At 46.1% G+C, this 21,060-nt stretch overlaps 1 protein-coding gene across 1 annotated transcript in view; it reads left to right on the top strand.

Annotated features, from left to right (window-relative positions):
• PARD3B (par-3 family cell polarity regulator beta) overlaps positions 1 to 21,060 on the top strand; it is a 1,965,377-nt gene that overhangs the window by 1,439,973 nt on the left and 504,344 nt on the right. Inside the window, exon 19 of the mRNA XM_086954074.1 lies at positions 7,701 to 7,811. Within this exon, the coding sequence (XP_086810200.1) occupies positions 7,701 to 7,811 (111 nt within the window). The remainder of the gene's footprint in view (positions 1 to 7,700; positions 7,812 to 21,060) is intronic.

The following is a 21,060-nucleotide window of genomic DNA, read 5'->3' as shown; positions in this document are numbered from 1 at the left end:
ATACTGGCAGAGAATATGCCGCATAATTTTCATTATTACCACATAATTTGGTTCTTCATGCTGGTGAATGCTAGAAGCCCTCAAAATGTTAAAGCTCGTCATAGTGGTTTGGGGGTGGCTATTGTGCTGATTAAATCCTGTATCACACAAAAAAAACGTTGAATATTTTCTATTCTTGATGGTTCTCTCTGAAAAAGCTGGCCCTCAGGCAAGCCGAACGCCGCTGGAAAGAACAATCTATGTAACCCTGCTGAAAAACTATAAAGACTCTATTCTCCAGACCAAGGCAACCCACTTCTCTTCAAAAATCATGAACTCAGCTACTAAGACACTAAGGACATCTTTGCAATAGTCGATGAGCTTGCGCAACCTGATAGAGTGATAGCCAAACCCGCCCCCTCACAAACATTATGCGACTCCATGAACTTGTTTTTCATCGAGAAAATCGCCTCCATTATGAGCAGTGCTAGGTGGGAATACAGCTAATGTTGCTGGGTACCGGTGCAGGCTCTACTGCTTGCTATGGTGTCAGCCTGCTGCTGAAAAAGGCTGGATGAGCACAGTATGGCGCATTCAGCCTAACAAGATGTGGATTGGGTTGCTAGGGAGAACCTCCCTTGTTGTTCTGGGACAATTCTGGCATCTCCTGGACCTAACCAAGGACTTCGATGCTGCTTAGGTTGAGGAGACAGCAGGGCCCCTTCCCTCACCGACTTCAGGTGTGGAGACTTTGTGCAGCATGCAGGGCAGTAAAAAACAGCCATAGATTCTGGGCAGATTTTGATGTAAGCATTGGTGGCTCACTGTATGTGGATCTGCTCTTATACATCACTTGTTCTTTGGTGGCAAATGTTGCTCTGCCAGTGTCGAGAAGGCACTGGTATCGGCATCACTTCAGGAAACTACCTGTTGAGGGCTGTTAAGGTTGCAAGTTGCTCTTTCCCCTTTAAGAGCAACTTGTCACTTCCGTGTTTCTTTGTATATATCTTGAGCGTGTCTTCGCGCTCTATTATTGTGTAAATGCCCTCTCGCTGTCATGTCTTCGTCGTTGCTGCCTTCAACTGTTTTCCAGGCATTTACGACGAGGACACTGCAGCTGTCGGTTGTGGGCTTCTTATATCTGAACCTGTTTCCATGAATAAACACTTAATTCATAAATGCAACGTTTCCTGTACTATTATTCAATCCTTACAAGGGGGTTGGCGGATTTCCATCTATTTGTCCTCCTTTCTTCCTCTCTCTGTGTTCAGTCCTAATGGAGAATCATCTGGTGACCATAAGGTAACACTCTTACATAAGTGTCACAGAGTTCCGTTCTCTCTGAAGAAAAGGGTGAAAGTTGGCCAAACAGGGACAGAGGGCTCAGCTTGCTGAGGTCCATTGCCATGATGATATAATGGTGTCTGAAGAACAAATGTGAGCCTTGTTTGCTAAGACATACATGACACATTGAAGATATTATGGTGTAGAAAAGTCTCTTCCCTGACCTCCTTTTTCTGAGTTGCAAAGTACATTCATTCAGACATTATACCAGTCTGCAGTGCTGTGTTACTACCAAAGTTACAATTTGGCTCTCTATTTAGATTAGGAATACCCCCGAGTTCTTCCTTTTTCCATCAATTGCAGAGGTCATCAGGACACCAACTTCCCATAGATCTGCCTGTAAAGGATGATCTGTTTTGCACATTAAGGTATTCAGAATGTGGTTCTCTCCTATGGTTTCTGGTCAGGGAGTTTCTCACTGCAAAGGGTAGGGTGGAAATGTCCCAGTCCAAACATCTGGAACCGTAATGGCTAAAAAGATAACACACCGGGTGGCAGAAGACCTGGCAATTTCTGAGCAAGTCGATTGTAATGTGGAACTAGAAGTGAAAATGTCAAGTCAAGTCAGGTAATTTATATAGCGCACTACATACCCAGAGGGTCTCAAGGCGCTTGGGGAATAGTGGGGAATTATTTGTCGAAAATCCAGGTTTTAAGCTGCTTTCTGAAGGCTAGGTGGTTTTGAGTGAGGCGGAGGTGAATGGGAAGGGAGTTCCATGTTTTAGCCGCTAGGTAGGAGAAGGATCTTCCTCCCATGGTGGATTTGTTGATGCGTGGGACCGCAGCGAGGGCTTGGTTAGAGGAGCGTAGCTGGCGGGAGGGGGAGTAGAAGGATAGTCGCGTGTTGAGGCATTCTGGTCCAAGTTCGTAGAGTGCTTTGTGTGCGTGGGTGAGGAGGCGGAACGTTATCCTCTTATTGACAGGGAGCCAGTGGAGGTCTTTTAGGTGACCGGAAATGTGGTCTTTGCGCGGGATGTCGAGTATGAGTCTGGCTGATGCGTTTTGGATGCGTTGGAGTTTTCTCTGGAGTTTAGCAGTGGTACCGGCGTATAGGGTGTTTCCGTAGTCCAGGCGGCTTGTAACTAGTGCGTGAGTGACCGTTTTTCTAGTTTCGGTGGGGATCCAGCGAAATGTTTTTTTGAGCATGCGGAGGATGTTGAAGCAAGATGATGAAACTGCACTGACTTGTCTGGACATCGAGAGAGAGGAGTCCAGGATGACGCCCAGGTTCCGTGCGTGGTCCGTTGGAATGGGTGCTTTTCCTAGGGCAGCTGGCCACCAACAATCGTCCCAGGTGGAAGGGGAAGTGCCTAAGATGAGGACTTCTGCTTTGTCTGAGTTCAGTTTAAGACGGCTGTGCTTCATCCACTCGGCTACTTCTTTCATTCCTTCATGTAGGTTGGTTTTGGCGGTGTTTGGGTCTTTGGTGAGGGAGAGAATCAGCTGGGTGTCATCAGCTTAGGAGATTATGTTGAGGTTGTGTTGTTGAGCGATGGCCGCGAGGGGGCTCATGTAAACGTTGAAGAGGGTGGGGCTAAGAGAGGATCCTTGTGGCACGCCGCAGATGACTTCGGTGGCCTCCGACTTGAACGGTGGGAGGCGGACTCTCTGAGTCCTTCCGGCGAGGAACGAGGTGATCCAGTCCAGTGCTTTTCCTTGGATTCCGATGTTGTTGAGGCGTTGTAAAAGGGTGCTGTGGCAGACTGTGTCAAAGGCTGCGGAGAGGTCGAGGAGGATGAGGGCGACTGTCTCTCCATTGTCCAGTAGTGTTCGAATGTCGTCTGTTGCTGCGATGAGGGCGGTCTCAGTGCTGTGTTTGGTTCGGAAGCCGGACTGTGATGAGTCGAGGGATTTGTTGGCTTCGAGGAAGGCGGCGAGCTGGTTGTTGACTGCTTTCTCGATGACTTTGGCCGGGAATGGTAGGAGCGAAATGGGGCGGTAGTTTTTGAGTTCGGTGGGATCAGCTGTGGGTTTTTTCAGGAGGGTGCTGAGTTCGGCGTGTTTCCAGCTTTCCGGGAAGGTGGCGGATTTGAAGGAGCAGTTGATGACGTCTTGGAGATGAGGTGCTATGATGGAGTCTGATTTGTTGAAGATGTGGTGAGGACATGGGTCTGTAGGGGATCCTGAGTGGATGGAGTTCATCAGGCGGATGGTGTCCTCAGTGGAGATTGGGTTCCAGTCATTAAGGATGTTCAAGGGGGGTGAAGGAACGGTAGAAGGTTGGGTGGGTTGGTCTCCGGGTTCGTTGTCGAAGCTGTTGTGGATGTCTGCGATTTTGTCGTGGAAGAACAAAGCTAGGGAGTCGCAAAGGGTTTGAGAGGGAGTGATGTCGTTGGAGTTGGCAGTAGGGTTGGTAAACTCTTTGACGATGTTGAATATTTCCTTGCTGTTGTGGACGTTGTTGTCTAGTTGGTCTTTGAATGCAGCTTTCTTGGCAGTTCGGATCAGTTGGTGGTGTATGCGGGTGGCGTTTTTGAAGGCGTCCCTGGTGTTGGTGTTTGGGTCTTTTTTCCAGGCCTTTTCAAGGGAGCGACAGAGTTTCTTAGATTTCTTAAGATCATCGTTGAACCTGGGGGCGTTTTTGCTGCCTAGTTTGATTTGACGTTTTTTCAAAGGTGCTAGGTTGTCGGCGCTGTTGGTTAGCCATTGAGTGAGGTTAATGGCTGCTTGGTTGGCGTTCGATGAGTGGGCAGGGGGGTATTGAAGAAGCGATGAGGAGATCTGGTCGATGGTGATTTTGTTCCAGTTTCTTTGCAGAGTAGGTTGAGGATGGTTGTGGGTTGTCGTCTTTTTGTAGACAAAGTGAACGCAGCTGTGGTCCGTCCAATGGAGAACTGAAGTATGACTGAAGGAGATGTGTTTGCTGGAGGTGAAGATAGGGTTGAGTGTGTGTCCTGCGTGGTGGGTGGGGGTGTTTACTAGTTGTTTGAGTCCGAGGTTGGCGAGATTGTCCAGGAGGGTGGTGGTGTTGTTGTCGTTGCTCTTTTCCAGGTGAAAATTGAGGTCTCCCAGTAGAATGTAGTCCTTGGAGGGGAGGGCGTGAGGGGTGATGAAGTCAGTGATGTCTTCACTGAATTGTGCACGGGGTCCTGGTGGCCTGTAGAGGACGGTGCCTCTGAGTGTGGTCTTGGGGTTGGTGTGGATCTGGAAGTGAAGGTGTTCGGCGCTAGCAAGGTTGACGTCTGAGCTGGTTGAGATGCGGATGGAGTTCCTATGGACGATGGCGATGCCTCCTCCTGTTTGGTTGGAGCGGTCCTTTTGGATGATCTTGTAGCCTTCCGGGATGGCTATGGTGATGTCCGGAGCTGAGGAGGCGTTCATCCAGGTTTCTGTTAGGAAGGCAACGTCGGGAGACATGGTGTCTAGTAGATTCCACAGGTCGATGGCGTGTCTGTGGACCGAGCGGGTGTTGAGCAGGATGCATTTTAGGTGGTTGGTGTCAGGTTTATGTTTGCTGTTTGTGGATGTGGGGTTGGTCTTGGTGCCGTCAAACTTGCAGGAGTTGCATGTGAAGGGTCCATGGGTGTGTCCAGGTGCGGCTTGGGCGCAGTTGGGGCGATGGCCGGGGTTTAGTGCAAGGAGGGTGGAGGCGTTGTAAGTAATGCGGGTAGGCTGGGCAATACGGGGACCAGGGGTTCCGGCGCTGGGCGCGGACAGGCGTAGACGGGCTTACCTTTGGCGCACCTTCGGCGCGGCGTAGCGCGTGGACGGTGTGCGTTGGGACATGTTTCTTATATGGATAGTAGAGGGGGGGGGGGGAGCGTGGGAGGGTCAGCAGCTGGGAGGCGGTAGCGGGGAGGAGGGGCGGGCCTGGGAAGAGCAGCAACAAAATGGAGGTCAAAGGGGAGGCGAGGCAGGGGCAGCAAGTTGACTGTGGCACCGAGAGTGCAAACAAAGTAATAGCAGGCAAGTATATGTCTCTACAAAGTCGCACAACAATGCACAGCAGAGCGGGCGGCGTTATAAGTCAAAGCGCTATGAATCACAATGCACAAACAAATTCAAAGCTTTCGCAATGCAGTTAAATTACAAATATCACCAAAGCACAAAGCGATACCGGTGGATCCTGTGAGGGGCGCAATGTGAGATGCAAGCAGCAGCAATAGGAAAGGATAAGTAGGGGAGCGAGGGGGGAGCGACCGTTCTGGATCGAGTCCGGGCGGGCACAAATGGCTAGAGGAGGTGGCGCGCTCTCTGTGCGTGGGTGGGAGGGGCAGCAGCTGGGAGGCGGTAGCGGGGAGGAGGGGCGGGCCTGGGAAGAGCAGCAACAAAATGGAGGTCAAAGGGGAGGCGAGGCAGGGGCAGCAAGTCGACTGTGGCACCGAGAGTGCAAACAAAGTAATAGCAGGCAAGTATATGTCTCTACAAAGTCGCACAACAATGCACAGCAGAGCGGGCGGCGTTTTAAGTCAAAGTGCTATGAATCACAATGCACAAACAAATTCAAAGCTTTCGCAATGCAGTTAAATTACAAATATCACCAAAGCACAAAGCGATACCGGTGGATCCTGTGAGGGGCGCAATGTGAGATGCAAGCAGCAGCAATAGGAAAGGATAAGTCGGGGAGCGAGGGGGGAGCGACCGTTCTGGATCGAGTCCTATTCAGATCTCAGGTTGACCCTGAGAATCAGGACTGACACTGTATCTGGTCTCCATTACTGACCAATGAATTTCAGACACTTGTAAACCTGTTAGCATGCCTGTAAAAACTGTGCAGATATGGAAACATCTTGAGATGTGTAGTTCAAAGTGCATCGAATCGCTGTCAGATTTGTGATGGCCCGGCATCAACTGTACCTTGGACAGTGCAAAGTTGGTGGTGTGCAGGAGATGTATGTTCTCCCAGTGCTATTCCATGACATTTTAAGAATTACCTGGAGGATGTACTGCCCAATTGATTAAGTCCAAATAAAAGGTTCCAGATAAGGAGAACCTGATCTATCCCAGACACCACCTCAGCCGATACGTTCCTCCTTATAACAAACCCAGGTTTCGGCTTCACTCCCACTAACGTGGAGATGAACAGATAGCCTCCCGATTCTAGGTCCATAATCAGTTCTTTGACATAGTTCTACTCCATCTACCTCAGTTCCAGCTTCCATCTCACAAGCTTTGGAGTTTGGTAGATTCTCAGGGACTGTAGTTTGTGGTATCACCCCCTTAGGATGAGTTGCTTAGCCATGAGGTATGTTTTTTTGGATCCCGGTTTCAGAAGCAAATGGAAAAGGAATGTTTGCCCAAGCAGATCACCTCCCAAACAATGGATTGGGTTGAGCAAGGCAAGGCTGAAGTGGTAAGGATTATTTTTAGGTAAATCATAATTTATGGGCTAGTAAAGTGCAATGGCTGAAATTTCAGTTCGATTTTAAATTTAAATGTTTGTTTTTTGCTAGGTTAGATGTCTTTCTTCTAAAACCTGCATTGTCACTTTCCTTCAGACCTGATCTGATGTTTCAATATATTGATGGCATATCTTGATAAAAAAAACCTGCACAGCTCCTTGCTCTGTAGTTCTGGTGTGATACTGTGTGTCCGGTATGTCCACAACTTATAAAAGGATGTTCAAAGGACATTACAAATCAAAGTAGCTTGCTGATTTGTATATGGAATTTTATATAGCAGCGAATTCAAGATTAACACATATATTTCCTTTGAGTTTAAATGGTGTCGCAGCACTTCACGATTTTACATATTATGTGCCCACATACGATTTGTAAATACCAACATATTGCTGTAAAACGACATAACCAGTGAACACAACAATGACTTTCTTCCACTTTTGTGTTTACATTGTACATTACTCAACATCTTCTTAAGATATTTGTCAAGAAAACTGTAAGCCTACAGCCTCAGTGCCTGAAAATATTCCTGCATCTCCTTTATGATGTCGATACAACTCAAAAATATGCTGCTACTGCAAGTTAGGAATCTGCGGTGGTCCTTTCTTATCATTTTTTGCTAGCTATCACAGTGGTAATTCTTAACAGTCTGACATTTGTTCTTGGAATATTGTCCAAATATTTGTAGGCCGTACGTTAACAGTGTATGATAATGTGCATATCATTATCTTACTAATTATTGTACACGCTGGGTCTCAAATACACATCCATATAGTCCTAAAAGGCTGAACATTTTCCAAAATACCCTTAAATGTACAAATCGACGTTACATTTCCGGGTTTATTGATTTATACAGCTATTTGTGGCTGTGTCTGATGTGTGCGTTGCGTTGATGTGTGGTCTCCACAGCTTATATCGATAGAAAATGGATATTTTCCTTTTCATATCTTCCTGTGGCTGCTACTGTGGACTTTCACATCTCTTCTGCTGCTAATTTGCACCCCTTTGTGTCTTCCCTGCTCCTTATTCTCAAACCAGATTTGGCAAGAAAAAAGAGGATAAAAGTGGAAAAGTAGAGCAAAAGGGGAACCTAAAGAACGCAACTATAAAAGAAGAAGAATTGGAGAAAATGAAGGAAGAGCGTGAAAGGTGAGTTTCAAATGTATTGCTCTAAAGAACTTGCGGATAGTTTTCAAAGAGGTTTCAATGTTTTTTGAATTTATGTATACTTAAAAGAGTATTTTGAAATTGTGTTTAACGGATAATTGTGTTTAACGGATACTCCTGAGACAATATGTGCTAAACTGCACTTCTCCCATGTCCTCCGAAGCTTGGAACCAGAACACCCATGGCCCTCTGATATAATCACCTATAATGATGACGCCATAACTACAGGCACCAACTCCTTCCATGTCCTTTCATTTCTCTATTCTCCAGATTCCAGGATCTTGGGGACCTTCTGTTAGATGCAGAATGGCTATTTTTTCTTATTGTTTTGTTTCACTAGTGGTGTCTTCCAACTATCACCCTCTTCAAGAAGGACAAGGCTTTCTAGAGATACTTAGCGGCAAACTGGTTAATGATTACAATTCTTATTGGTGTGGACCCTACAGAATCCAGATCAACACCAGCTATCAGCAGTAGTTTTTCTAGTTTATACCACTATGACTTGGAAAAATCTGGGAATTAACTTTGCATGTAGATATTTCAGACCTGAGTGCAGTCAATTGCCGCATCTCACAGGCAAAGTCAATGTTAGAGTCTAGAGTACTTACCCCCCTTTGTAGGGCTCTGTTTTCTGCAGGTTTACTTCAGAAAAAAAGACAAGAAGAGTGAGTGCACCCTACTCCAGTGGCCTCAGTCACTCCTCCTTAACAAAGGGCTGAATACAAGAGAAACTGGCTGGTCAATAAACTTATGGTCCCTCCTGTCTCAAACTACGCAGGAGAGGTCCTCCTCCTACTCCGACGCCGGTGGCAGCATTACGCCTTGAGAAATTGCAATTTTAGCCTGTTTGTTTCTTTATCTTTGACCATTCTTGCACATCTCAAGATGTTTAAGCCATCTGTGCTTAGGGCTTTTCAAAAGATGTCCAAACAGTCCAATCTGCTCTTGTATCTATTTGATGTTTCCCGGCTTTCTTAATGAGTTGTGTGCGGCATCCTTACCGTCTCCAGTTTTTAGAGGACCCAAACTCCCCTCACAGCTGTTGGCCCATATTTGGACTTCTTGATGAACCTCTTCTGGTATCACAGTGTTCTACTTGTAAAGCTTGTGTTCACCACTGAAGGCCTTTGCTTAGCGCTGATAACAGATGTGACCCAAGTGCGTGGTGCTTCTTTTATCAACTCCAAACGACTGAAAATCTGAGTGGATGCCCCATGAAGCATTTTGTTGATCTCACAGATAAACATGTGTCCCTGCAGTGCACACAGTCAGTCGGGCCACCAGATAAGTTCTATTCAACTGTTGTCCTCCATTTCTGGTACTGGCTTTACTAAGTTCTGTTATTTAATCCTGTGCAAATCAACACTGTTTTCACTCAGCCTCCAATAGCATGTCTTCTCATCTACTTTGACGTAATCTGTTATTGATTTTACCTCAGAGCCATGACCTAGGGTTAAAACATCTTTGTAAACTTTGAGAATTGAATGATCACGTCAAATATTTCTCATCGCGATTTTCTTAGAAACCAGTACAATTTGCTGCTGCGACGTAGTATAAGTCATTTTCACAAAAGTAGTACAAAAAACGTCTTTTTGCTTATGGTTCTTAAGAAGAGACCAGGGAAGGAAATGTATCCCTCTTGGGTTAAGTCTCACAGTGATAGCTGCCTTTGTGAGAGCATATGTTGTTTTTCAGCTTTGCGTTTATTAAGAAAGCAGCTAATTCTTTGGAAATGGTAGCACCGCTCTCAGGCTGTTATTTGTAATTTCAAAAATCGTACATTTCTCAGAAGCCATTTTTTCCTTTTGATTGGTGCCTTGCCCGTACTTACAATCACCTTCAGTGAAAAGCTGCATTCCTGTCTAGATGTCAGAGTGAATCGAAACTGTGAAACAAATAGAGTACTGAATACATTTTTGCTTTGGACCATATACCTTGCATGCTCAAACTCCACATACACTGGTTCGAGTTACCAGGTGCTCTGCAGGGTGCATAACATGTGAGGGGCATGGTTCTTTATTCATTAAATGGCTTTTGGACTCTGCTTCTTGAGGCACACACTGATGTTCAGTTGGTCTTCAAAATCAACTGACTCAGTTAGTTCCCTCAGTATCGGCTCCTCTGCTAAGGCGGAGGAGCATCGCCCCACTGCTTTTCAGCAGTGTAAGGCAAAATAAAATGATCATAACTGAATGTTATTTATCATTTAATTTTTTCCTGTTGCGGGAGTGGCAGCTTAATGGGACGTGGCTGCTCTGCTGGTTTCCACTCTCTAGGTGTGCATGAATATTTGGCCGGCCGTCTCGAGCCCGCCAAACTTTCATTGCAATTAGCATGTTCTCCTCCCAGGCTGCATTACAGCCTGGGTGGAGAACATGCCGAGGCCCCTAGTTCCCATCTGAGTGCTGAACCACAGTGCTCAGACGAATCCCAGTGCTGCATTGCAGCAGTGTGATTGGCTCAGGGAAGCCTGGGTGTTTCCTGGGTACTTCCTGTTCCGGCCAGAGGGACGACGAGGAGGACGCGCAAAGAGGTAAGTTTAATTTCATTTTTTTATTTTTTACTTCTCCACATTAGGTAAGTACAGGTTGTTCCTTCTGTGGCTTTCCCTTCTACATTGATTGTTAGTTCAGCCAAGTCCCTTGTTCGGGTGCCCGCCAACGCAGGCACTGAACGCTGTACATTACTGTCAGGACAGATTCTGTACATCAGGCATCACACCTAGACTGCTTGTTTGGTATTGATGGAGCTGAGTTTTCTATATCTCAATCCTCAAGTGTAATATTTAAATAACCCCGCAACTGGCCATATAGACTTTTGTTAGGCGACAAGGAGAAGTAATATAAGGGCGCAGTCTCCTACATTGAACACATAGCAATCAATCATTAAAGACTATTAGTACAGTCAATAAAGAGAATGAATGTGAGCTAAAGGGTTGTACTTTCAATTCTTTTGATTTTTCATTGTTTATTCAATAAGTATTAAAATTTTAGATCTCCACATTAAAAGTTAATATAATCCAATAATCGATATTTCATTACAAAATAGAATACAATATTTATCAAGATTACAGTTAATATTGTAATAATGCAACAAGTGTGTTCCATAAAGGAAGTTATCTAATCTAAACTAAATTGAAATGAGGTAGAATAAAGTGCCAGTTCTGATACTCTATGAAGAGTTCTGATGAGAGAATCAATGCATGAGCATAACACCTTTGCCTGCCTAGCTGCAAAGAATTTGCACCTATAAATTAGCAGACATAGAAAAAAATAGTGTAAGTAACCTCTCATGTACAGAAGTATAAAACTCAGAGATGGGTCCCCTGGCAGAGGCTGAAAGGCGCCTTCTCCATTAGGGCAGAGGGGCATTGCCCCACTGCTTTTTCCCAGTGGGAGAAGCAGAAAAATAAAATAGTAAAACTACTATTTTATGTTTTTTTGCTTTTCGCACTGCGAGACAGCTGAAGTGCCTGATTAGGGGCCGGCGGGTGGGCGGGTCTGCTGGAAAGCAGCGGAGGCGTGGCTAGCCCAATGCTGTGGGCCCTGACTGTATTTTCAGCACTGGGGCCGACCAAACCCATCAATGTGCACTCTCCCTTTCCTTTTAGAGAAAATGGCCTTCCTACAGGCTCCCGCTGGGCGCCATCCGCACCAATCCCAACACTGCCATTGCAGCATTGTGATTGGCTTAGGGGAGGGGAGGGAGGCTGCCTGTTGAAAACGTAGACTTGGCCAGGAGCAGCAGGAAAAAGCAGACCCGGGCAGGAGATGAGGCGGCGTGTGACCAGTGGGAAGGTACGTTTGTAAATATTGTAATTAAACCCATCCTGCTTCCCCAAACCTGTGTGACCCCGCCTACCCGCACAACCGCACCAGCACGACCCCACCATCGTACCCGCACGACCCCCACAGCGTACTCACACGACACCCCCTAGCGTACCCGCACGACCCCTACTGCATACCCTCACAGCTGCCCCGCGTACTTGCGCAACACCCCACGTACTGCCCAACCTCCCTCCGTGCTTGCCGACTCTCTATTCTCCAGATTCCAGGATCTTGGGGACCTTCTGTTAGATGCAGAATGGCTATTTTTTCTTATTGTTTTGTTTCACTAGTGGTGTCTTCCAACTATCACCCTCTTCAAGAAGGACAAGGCTTTCTAGAGATACTTAGCGGCAAACTGGTTAATGATTACAATTCTTATTGGTGTGGACCCTACAGAATCCAGATCAACACCAGCTATCAGCAGTAGTTTTTCTAGTTTATACCACTATGACTTGGAAAAATCTGGGAATTAACTTTGCATGTAGATATTTCAGACCTGAGTGCAGTCAATTGCCGCATCTCACAGGCAAAGTCAATGTTAGAGTCTAGAGTACTTACCCCCCTTTGTAGGGCTCTGTTTTCTGCAGGTTTACTTCAGAAAAAAAGACAAGAAGAGTGAGTGCACCCTACTCCAGTGGCCTCAGTCACTCCTCCTTAACAAAGGGCTGAATACAAGAGAAACTGGCTGGTCAATAAACTTATGGTCCCTCCTGTCTCAAACTACGCAGGAGAGGTCCTCCTCCTACTCCGACGCCGGTGGCAGCATTACGCCTTGAGAAATTGCAATTTTAGCCTGTTTGTTTCTTTATCTTTGACCATTCTTGCACATCTCAAGATGTTTAAGCCATCTGTGCTTAGGGCTTTTCAAAAGATGTCCAAACAGTCCAATCTGCTCTTGTATCTATTTGATGTTTCCCGGCTTTCTTAATGAGTTGTGTGCGGCATCCTTACCGTCTCCAGTTTTTAGAGGACCCAAACTCCCCTCACAGCTGTTGGCCCATATTTGGACTTCTTGATGAACCTCTTCTGGTATCACAGTGTTCTACTTGTAAAGCTTGTGTTCACCACTGAAGGCCTTTGCTTAGCGCTGATAACAGATGTGACCCAAGTGCGTGGTGCTTCTTTTATCAACTCCAAACGACTGAAAATCTGAGTGGATGCCCCATGAAGCATTTTGTTGATCTCACAGATAAACATGTGTCCCTGCAGTGCACACAGTCAGTCGGGCCACCAGATAAGTTCTATTCAACTGTTGTCCTCCATTTCTGGTACTGGCTTTACTAAGTTCTGTTATTTAATCCTGTGCAAATCAACACTGTTTTCACTCAGCCTCCAATAGCATGTCTTCTCATCTACTTTGACGTAATCTGTTATTGATTTTACCTCAGAGCCATGACCTAGGGTTAAAACATCTTTGTAAACTTTGAGAATTGAATGATCACGTCAAATATTTCTCATCGCGATTTTCTTAGAAACCAGTACAATTTGCTGCTGCGACGTAGTATAAGTCATTTTCACAAAAGTAGTACAAAAAACGTCTTTTTGCTTATGGTTCTTAAGAAGAGACCAGGGAAGGAAATGTATCCCTCTTGGGTTAAGTCTCACAGTGATAGCTGCCTTTGTGAGAGCATATGTTGTTTTTCAGCTTTGCGTTTATTAAGAAAGCAGCTAATTCTTTGGAAATGGTAGCACCGCTCTCAGGCTGTTATTTGTAATTTCAAAAATCGTACATTTCTCAGAAGCCATTTTTTCCTTTTGATTGGTGCCTTGCCCGTACTTACAATCACCTTCAGTGAAAAGCTGCATTCCTGTCTAGATGTCAGAGTGAATCGAAACTGTGAAACAAATAGAGTACTGAATACATTTTTGCTTTGGACCATATACCTTGCATGCTCAAACTCCACATACACTGGTTCGAGTTACCAGGTGCTCTGCAGGGTGCATAACATGTGAGGGGCATGGTTCTTTATTCATTAAATGGCTTTTGGACTCTGCTTCTTGAGGCACACACTGATGTTCAGTTGGTCTTCAAAATCAACTGACTCAGTTAGTTCCCTCAGTATCGGCTCCTCTGCTAAGGCGGAGGAGCATCGCCCCACTGCTTTTCAGCAGTGTAAGGCAAAATAAAATGATCATAACTGAATGTTATTTATCATTTAATTTTTTCCTGTTGCGGGAGTGGCAGCTTAATGGGACGTGGCTGCTCTGCTGGTTTCCACTCTCTAGGTGTGCATGAATATTTGGCCGGCCGTCTCGAGCCCGCCAAACTTTCATTGCAATTAGCATGTTCTCCTCCCAGGCTGCATTACAGCCTGGGTGGAGAACATGCCGAGGCCCCTAGTTCCCATCTGAGTGCTGAACCACAGTGCTCAGACGAATCCCAGTGCTGCATTGCAGCAGTGTGATTGGCTCAGGGAAGCCTGGGTGTTTCCTGGGTACTTCCTGTTCCGGCCAGAGGGACGACGAGGAGGACGCGCAAAGAGGTAAGTTTAATTTCATTTTTTTATTTTTTACTTCTCCACATTAGGTAAGTACAGGTTGTTCCTTCTGTGGCTTTCCCTTCTACATTGATTGTTAGTTCAGCCAAGTCCCTTGTTCGGGTGCCCGCCAACGCAGGCACTGAACGCTGTACATTACTGTCAGGACAGATTCTGTACATCAGGCATCACACCTAGACTGCTTGTTTGGTATTGATGGAGCTGAGTTTTCTATATCTCAATCCTCAAGTGTAATATTTAAATAACCCCGCAACTGGCCATATAGACTTTTGTTAGGCGACAAGGAGAAGTAATATAAGGGCGCAGTCTCCTACATTGAACACATAGCAATCAATCATTAAAGACTATTAGTACAGTCAATAAAGAGAATGAATGTGAGCTAAAGGGTTGTACTTTCAATTCTTTTGATTTTTCATTGTTTATTCAATAAGTATTAAAATTTTAGATCTCCACATTAAAAGTTAATATAATCCAATAATCGATATTTCATTACAAAATAGAATACAATATTTATCAAGATTACAGTTAATATTGTAATAATGCAACAAGTGTGTTCCATAAAGGAAGTTATCTAATCTAAACTAAATTGAAATGAGGTAGAATAAAGTGCCAGTTCTGATACTCTATGAAGAGTTCTGATGAGAGAATCAATGCATGAGCATAACACCTTTGCCTGCCTAGCTGCAAAGAATTTGCACCTATAAATTAGCAGACATAGAAAAAAATAGTGTAAGTAACCTCTCATGTACAGAAGTATAAAACTCAGAGATGGGTCCCCTGGCAGAGGCTGAAAGGCGCCTTCTCCATTAGGGCAGAGGGGCATTGCCCCACTGCTTTTTCCCAGTGGGAGAAGCAGAAAAATAAAATAGTAAAACTACTATTTTATGTTTTTGCTTTTCGCACTGCGAGACAGCTGAAGTGCCTGATTGGGGGCCGGCGGGTGGGCGGGTCTGCTGGAAAGCAGCGGAGGCGTGGCTAGCCCAATGCTGTGGGCCCTGACTGTATTTTCAGCACTGGGGCCGACCAAACCCATCAATGTGCACTCTCCCTTTCCTTTTAGAGAAAATGGCCTTCCTACAGGCTCCCGCTGGGCGCCATCCGCACCAATCCCAACACTGCCATTGCAGCATTGTGATTGGCTTAGGGGAGGGGAGGGAGGCTGCCTGTTGAAAACGTAGACTTGGCCAGGAGCAGCAGGAAAAAGCAGACCCGGGCAGGAGATGAGGCGGCGTGTGACCAGTGGGAAGGTACGTTTGTAAATATTGTAATTAAACCCATCCTGCTTCCCCAAACCTGTGTGACCCCGCCTACCCGCACAACCGCACCAGCACGACCCCACCATCGTACCCGCACGACCCCCACAGCGTACTCACACGACACCCCCTAGCGTACCCGCACGACCCCTACTGCATACCCTCACAGCTGCCCCGCGTACTTGCGCAACACCCCACGTACTGCCCAACCTCCCTCCGTGCTTGCCGACTACCACCTGCGACTGGCAAATACCCTGCATCTTTCCCCTTTTAACCTCCAATCGGTTTGACGAGCCAAATTACCGTAATGGCAGGCGATGACTTCCTGCTGCGGTAAATTCAACAGAACTCAGAATTCTGCCCCCGGTGCAAACACAGGTTTGCCATTGGTCGGGAAATTCAGATGCACTCAGAATCAGGGTTGCACATGCTTAGGTTTGCTGAAAGTTAGCTTGAGTGTGTCTCCGGGATCCAGGCTCGAGAGGAAGTCTTTTCCGTGGTATGTGTATTATTTTGCGGGTAATAAAGGGCCTTTTACTCGGCCATCGATGTGGTCTTACCCGGATGTCCTCACTGAGGCTCCTCCAGGCCAACAAGTGCAAAGCCGTTCGGTGCCCTCTTCTCCTCCTGAAGCGCTTCTTCAGTCACAACTGAGGAGGAGGAGAGCAGCGGGTGCCTCTAAGGCCAACGGTCGGAGCGTGGACGATCCGTGGCAGGGCTACTGAGCCGTTTTTATTATTAATGGACCTTTAATGCATTTATGTACAACAACAACAAAGCACCCAAGAGAGTATGAACATGTGCAAGTACTGTGTGCTTTGTTTATTTATTCCAAATAGGCGAAGGCCCTGCTAGGAGGCAAGGCGCGGCCTTTGATGCAAGGAGATTGATGCCATGCTGCACAGGAAGTATGGCACGTACTGCAGGGAGCGGTGCAGTGTTTCTGTGAAGGTGGTATACGTGTTGCAGGAGATGGTGCAGTGCTGCAGTGAAAGATGTGCGGCACGTGCTGCAGGGAGCGGTGTAGTGTTTCTGTGATGAAGGTGGTATGCGTGCTGCAGGAAACGGTGCAGTGCAGGATGTACGGTGCAGTACTGCAGGGGGCTGTGCAGTGTTTCTGTGCTGCAGGAACCGGAAAATTGGAGGTGGCAGATGTGCTGCAGTGGAGGAGGTGGGACGCGTGCTGCAGGAAACTGTGCAGTGCTGTGGCAGGTGTGCAGCATTGGAGGTGATACAAAAGGGGTTGGTGATGGACGGAGCATCTTAATCAATCAAGACTCACACCCAGTCAAAAGATCTGGGTTTAATCCATCACCGTTCTTTAGCCCACTCTGCCACCCCAGTTCAGACATGGCTATATGCAAATCAGTCTGACCCTGTGCCTCGTGGGAACAGTCCAGCCCGAACTGCCAAGCCATGTCTTCCCTGGACCGGAAACAAGCTTCCGATGACCGGTTTCTGGCATTCCAGCCGTCTTCAGCCCGGCTTGCTTGAATCCAGTGGCAAAGTGAGCAAGGGACTCACGTCTGAGCATACCCTGCCACACTTATGGCGGCCAAAAGCGGTACAAAAGGGGGTGGTGATGGACGGAGCATCTGAATCAATCAAACACTCACACCCAGTCAAAAGATCTGGGTTTAATCCATCACCGTTCTTTAGCCCACTCTGCCACCCCAGTTCAGACATGGCTATATGCAAATCAGTCTGACCCTGTGCCTGTGCAGTGGAGGTGACACATGTGTTGCAAAAAGCGCTGCACTGCTGGTGGCAGGTGTGTTGCAGTGGAGGAGGTAGGAAGCCGTGCTGTGGAGGCAGCAGGTGCGCAGCGGGAAAAGGCAGTGCTACAAAGGAGAAGTGGAAAATTTGCTGTGGGAGGCACTGCAATGTTGCAGTGCGGAGGCACTGCAATGTTGCAGTGCAGAATGTGGAATGCGTGCTGCGGGAAGCAGTGGTGTTGTGGTGGAGAAGGTGGGACCGTAGGTGTGAAGCCATACAACCTGTCCATACAGTGATTTGACTGGGGGTGGGGGGGTTTTACAGTGAGTTTTGAGCAGAAGCAGTGCACCTCTTACTGCAGTGCTGAACTAACTCAGGCAGTGGGGCTGCAGGAGGGGAGGAGGTCTGTAGGATAACTGCTGAAGCAGGACAGTGGTAGCGTGAGAGGAGGGGCACCGCATCTCTGGCTGCTCTGAGTTGGCACCTCGCTCCCCAGCATGCCCTCTTGCTGGCTGCTGATGCTTGTTTGCTGCATGACTACAGGGGTGGGTGTTAAAACCACAATCGCTTAAATGGAGCCAACTAGAGCATTACAAATAATAATAATGCACACAAATTCAGATAGGCCTGAAGCATAACCTTTTGTAAGTTTTACTTTCCCAGAGACCGGTTGTACTTGCATGTGAGTCGCAGCTTGTTCTGAAAGGCAATGGGCTGTCCTGGTACAAGCATGCACGCGGGGCACAATGGGACGTGTGCCACACACAAGCCTAAAAGGCGCACTTGCAGCACACAGGGCTATGGCGTGTATGGAGTACAACACCTTACTGGGGAGCGCCTGCGGAGCTTTTGCAAGACACTTGCTTCTTGTTTGCCTCAGCCATGTCACACTAGCCCTGAAGTCTCATTCTCTAGGATTATCAAGGTCTCAAGATATAGCACTGCACTGTCAATGAATGTATTTATTGTATAGTTGAAACCATTACAAGTGTATCAGTGTGCTCAATAATTAATATATGCAAATGATAACATTAGCATATGCAAAGATTGTCCTCTATAGCTCATAAAAATTGGCAATTTCTTAACTGAAAAATAGTTCAATCGTATTGCTTTATTAACCTTCCTGCTTTCTAAATTTGCTTGAAAATGCACCATTTGTGCACTTTTTAAAAACTTTTCTCGGGGGGGGGGGAGCAGTCCACTGTGATGTGATGTGATGTGGAACTTTTATAGCGCGCTATCACTCCGAAGAGCATCTTGGCGCTTTGACTTGTGTATTCCAGATGGTGAGAGTTGTAATGCTCACATTGGCGGTCAAATTATAGACCAGGGTATTGCAGGTTGTGTCTGCCATGCTGTAGATCCAGGTTTTAAGAGCTTTCCTAAATTTGCTTTCGCAGGTAGTTTCCCGGATGCGGTGGGGGAGTTTATTCCAGGCTTTGGCTCCTCTAACCGCTAAGGATTTTCCTCCTCTCGTGACGAGCCGGAATTTTGGAACAACCATTAAATTGGCTGTTGTCGATCTTAGTTAACGACGGGGGTGATAGCGAATGAAGTTTTTTGACAGATATTGTGGGCCTCATTTAAGAAAGGCCCTAAAAGTAATCATTAAGACCTTAAACAAAATCCGCTTTCGGATGGGGAGCCAATGAAGCATATTAAGTGCTGCGGAGGCTGAAGTTTTCATAGGCATTTTCAACACTATCCTTGCCGCAGCATGTTGGACCATTTGTAGTTTATGTAGGGCTGCTTTGTTTGCCCCCGCATATAAACTGTTACAATAATCCAACCTGGATATAATTAGTGCCACTGCTACCGTTCGTCTGGCTGATAAGGGAAGGAAAGTAAAGAATTTTTCGAGACCTTTTATTACATTGAAGCACGAACCTGCTACTTCACTAGCCTGTTGTTTGAAGGATAATGTCTCGTCGAATTTGATTCCTAAGTTTCGAACCGCCGTGATAGTACTAGGCGGCGCCTCAGCTTCTGTCGGCCAACAGGTTTCGGGGGAGAACAGATTATTTTTACCAAAGGGTAACATTTCTGTCTTCGCGGTGTTACATCTCAGATGATTTTTATTCATCCACTCAAAAGTGGCCTTCAGACAGTCTCTAAGAGCACATTCAGCAATTGCCGCGTCCTCATCTAGGATTAGGACTAGTTGGGTGTCGTCGGCGTATGCTATTGAGCTGATGGCAACGGAAGAGATAAGCTTCATCAGTGGGACCATATAAAGATTAAATAAAATAGGGCTCAAACTAGAGCCCTGAGGTACCCCAGACTGGACTTCCCTTTCTTCCGAGCAGTACTGCCCTAGCATAGTAATCTGCTTTCTTTGTCTCAAAAAGTTGTTAAACCACTTCGACACGGTGCCCACTATGCCCACGCTCCTTAGGCGATGTATCAGAATATTGTGGGACACCGTGTCGAAAGCTGCCGATAAATCTAGTAGGATCAGGACTGCTCTTTTGCCCTGATCCAAAGCCGCTCTAATTGTTTCGGTGGAAAATAAGAGGGCAGATTCAGTTGAATGATGGGACCTAAAGCCAGCCTGATTTGGATGGAGAAGATTATTACCCTCCAGGTATGCTGTAAGCTGTTTATTAATACAGGTCTCTGCGAGTTTGCATACCGCTGGAAGAAGTGAAATGGGCCGTAGGTTTGATAATACTGTAGGGTCTGGAATGGCTTTTTTATGGAGAAGTCTAACAGCTGCGACCTTCCAGGATGTTGGGATATCTCCTGTTTGGAGTGAAGAATTGAGTATGGAGTTAATCGTTGGATTCACTTCATCTTTTATGACCTTTAGTAGCGACGGGGGACAGGGGTCAAATGGGGAACCTGAATTTAGTCTGGAGATAGCTTGGGAGGATTCGGCTAAGCTAATTATGGCAAAGCTTTCCCAGGTTGTGGTGCCCAATCTTTCCTTTACAGCTTTGAAATCTTCGTCTAGTTCTTCCTGATTGACCTGTGGAAAGTCTTTTGTGAAATTGGTGATTTTTTGTTGAAAATATACTGCAATTTTATCACAGAGAGACTGGGATGGGGGGATTTCCTGGGATAGTATTTTAGGTTTCCTGAAGCTGTTGACAATTTGGAATATCTCTTTTTGCTTATTATTCGAGGACTCAATCAGATTTGTATAGTAGCTGGTTTTTGCAACTTTGATTGAGATATGGTAGTTCCTCCTAGCCTTTTTATATCTTTCTCGGTCGTCGCTCTTATAATGGCGACGCCATTTTCGCTCTAATACTCTCACTTCTCCCAATTTTCCTTTAAGAGAGCTTGTATACCATGGAGCCGATTTCTTTCTTTGGATAGTTTTAGATTTTGTTCCACGTGTTTTCATTCTTTCCCCAATGGTTCTCATCCATCTCTCATAGTGTTTATTTTCACTGGTCACATTCCCTGACATAGTTGGTTTCTCTGCTGCCACCCAACTTTCCAGATCTGGATGTTCTATTATTTTTCTCCAGCATGGAATTGATTTTATGTTGCCTGATGTTAGTTTGATTTCCTTTTTGTTGTCGATTTTAAGGTTAAAGCCAATAAACTTATGGTCTGACCATGTTTGGGTTAGCGGTGAATCTACTTTGATTGTGTTTATGTTAGAGCAGATACAGTCTAAGGTGTGACCGGCTGTATGGGTTGGCTCTACTGTTAGAATAGTCAATCCCAGAATGCGTAAGGTTTCTTTAAGGCACAGTGCATTGGGGTCATTAGTGTTGTCCAAGTGAATGTTTATGTCTCCTAGAAGCGTAAAGTTTGCGAATCGTAGGATTGAACTAGCTAGTACCTCCCCTATACTTTCCAGGAACTGAGTCTTTTGTCCGGGTGGTCAGTATATTAACATTCCGGAGAAAGTAAAGGAATTATGGACTTGAAGATTGAAACCGAGACATTCTGCTCCTTTTATGCATGGTGGTACATTTAAGGG

This window comes from Lissotriton vulgaris, chromosome 2_1 (assembly GCF_964263255.1).
Source record: "Lissotriton vulgaris chromosome 2_1, aLisVul1.2, whole genome shotgun sequence".
Taxonomy (NCBI): domain Eukaryota; kingdom Metazoa; phylum Chordata; class Amphibia; order Caudata; family Salamandridae; genus Lissotriton; species Lissotriton vulgaris.
Note: the sequence above shows the minus strand (reverse complement) of the source record. Positions and strands in the feature narration are given on the sequence as shown.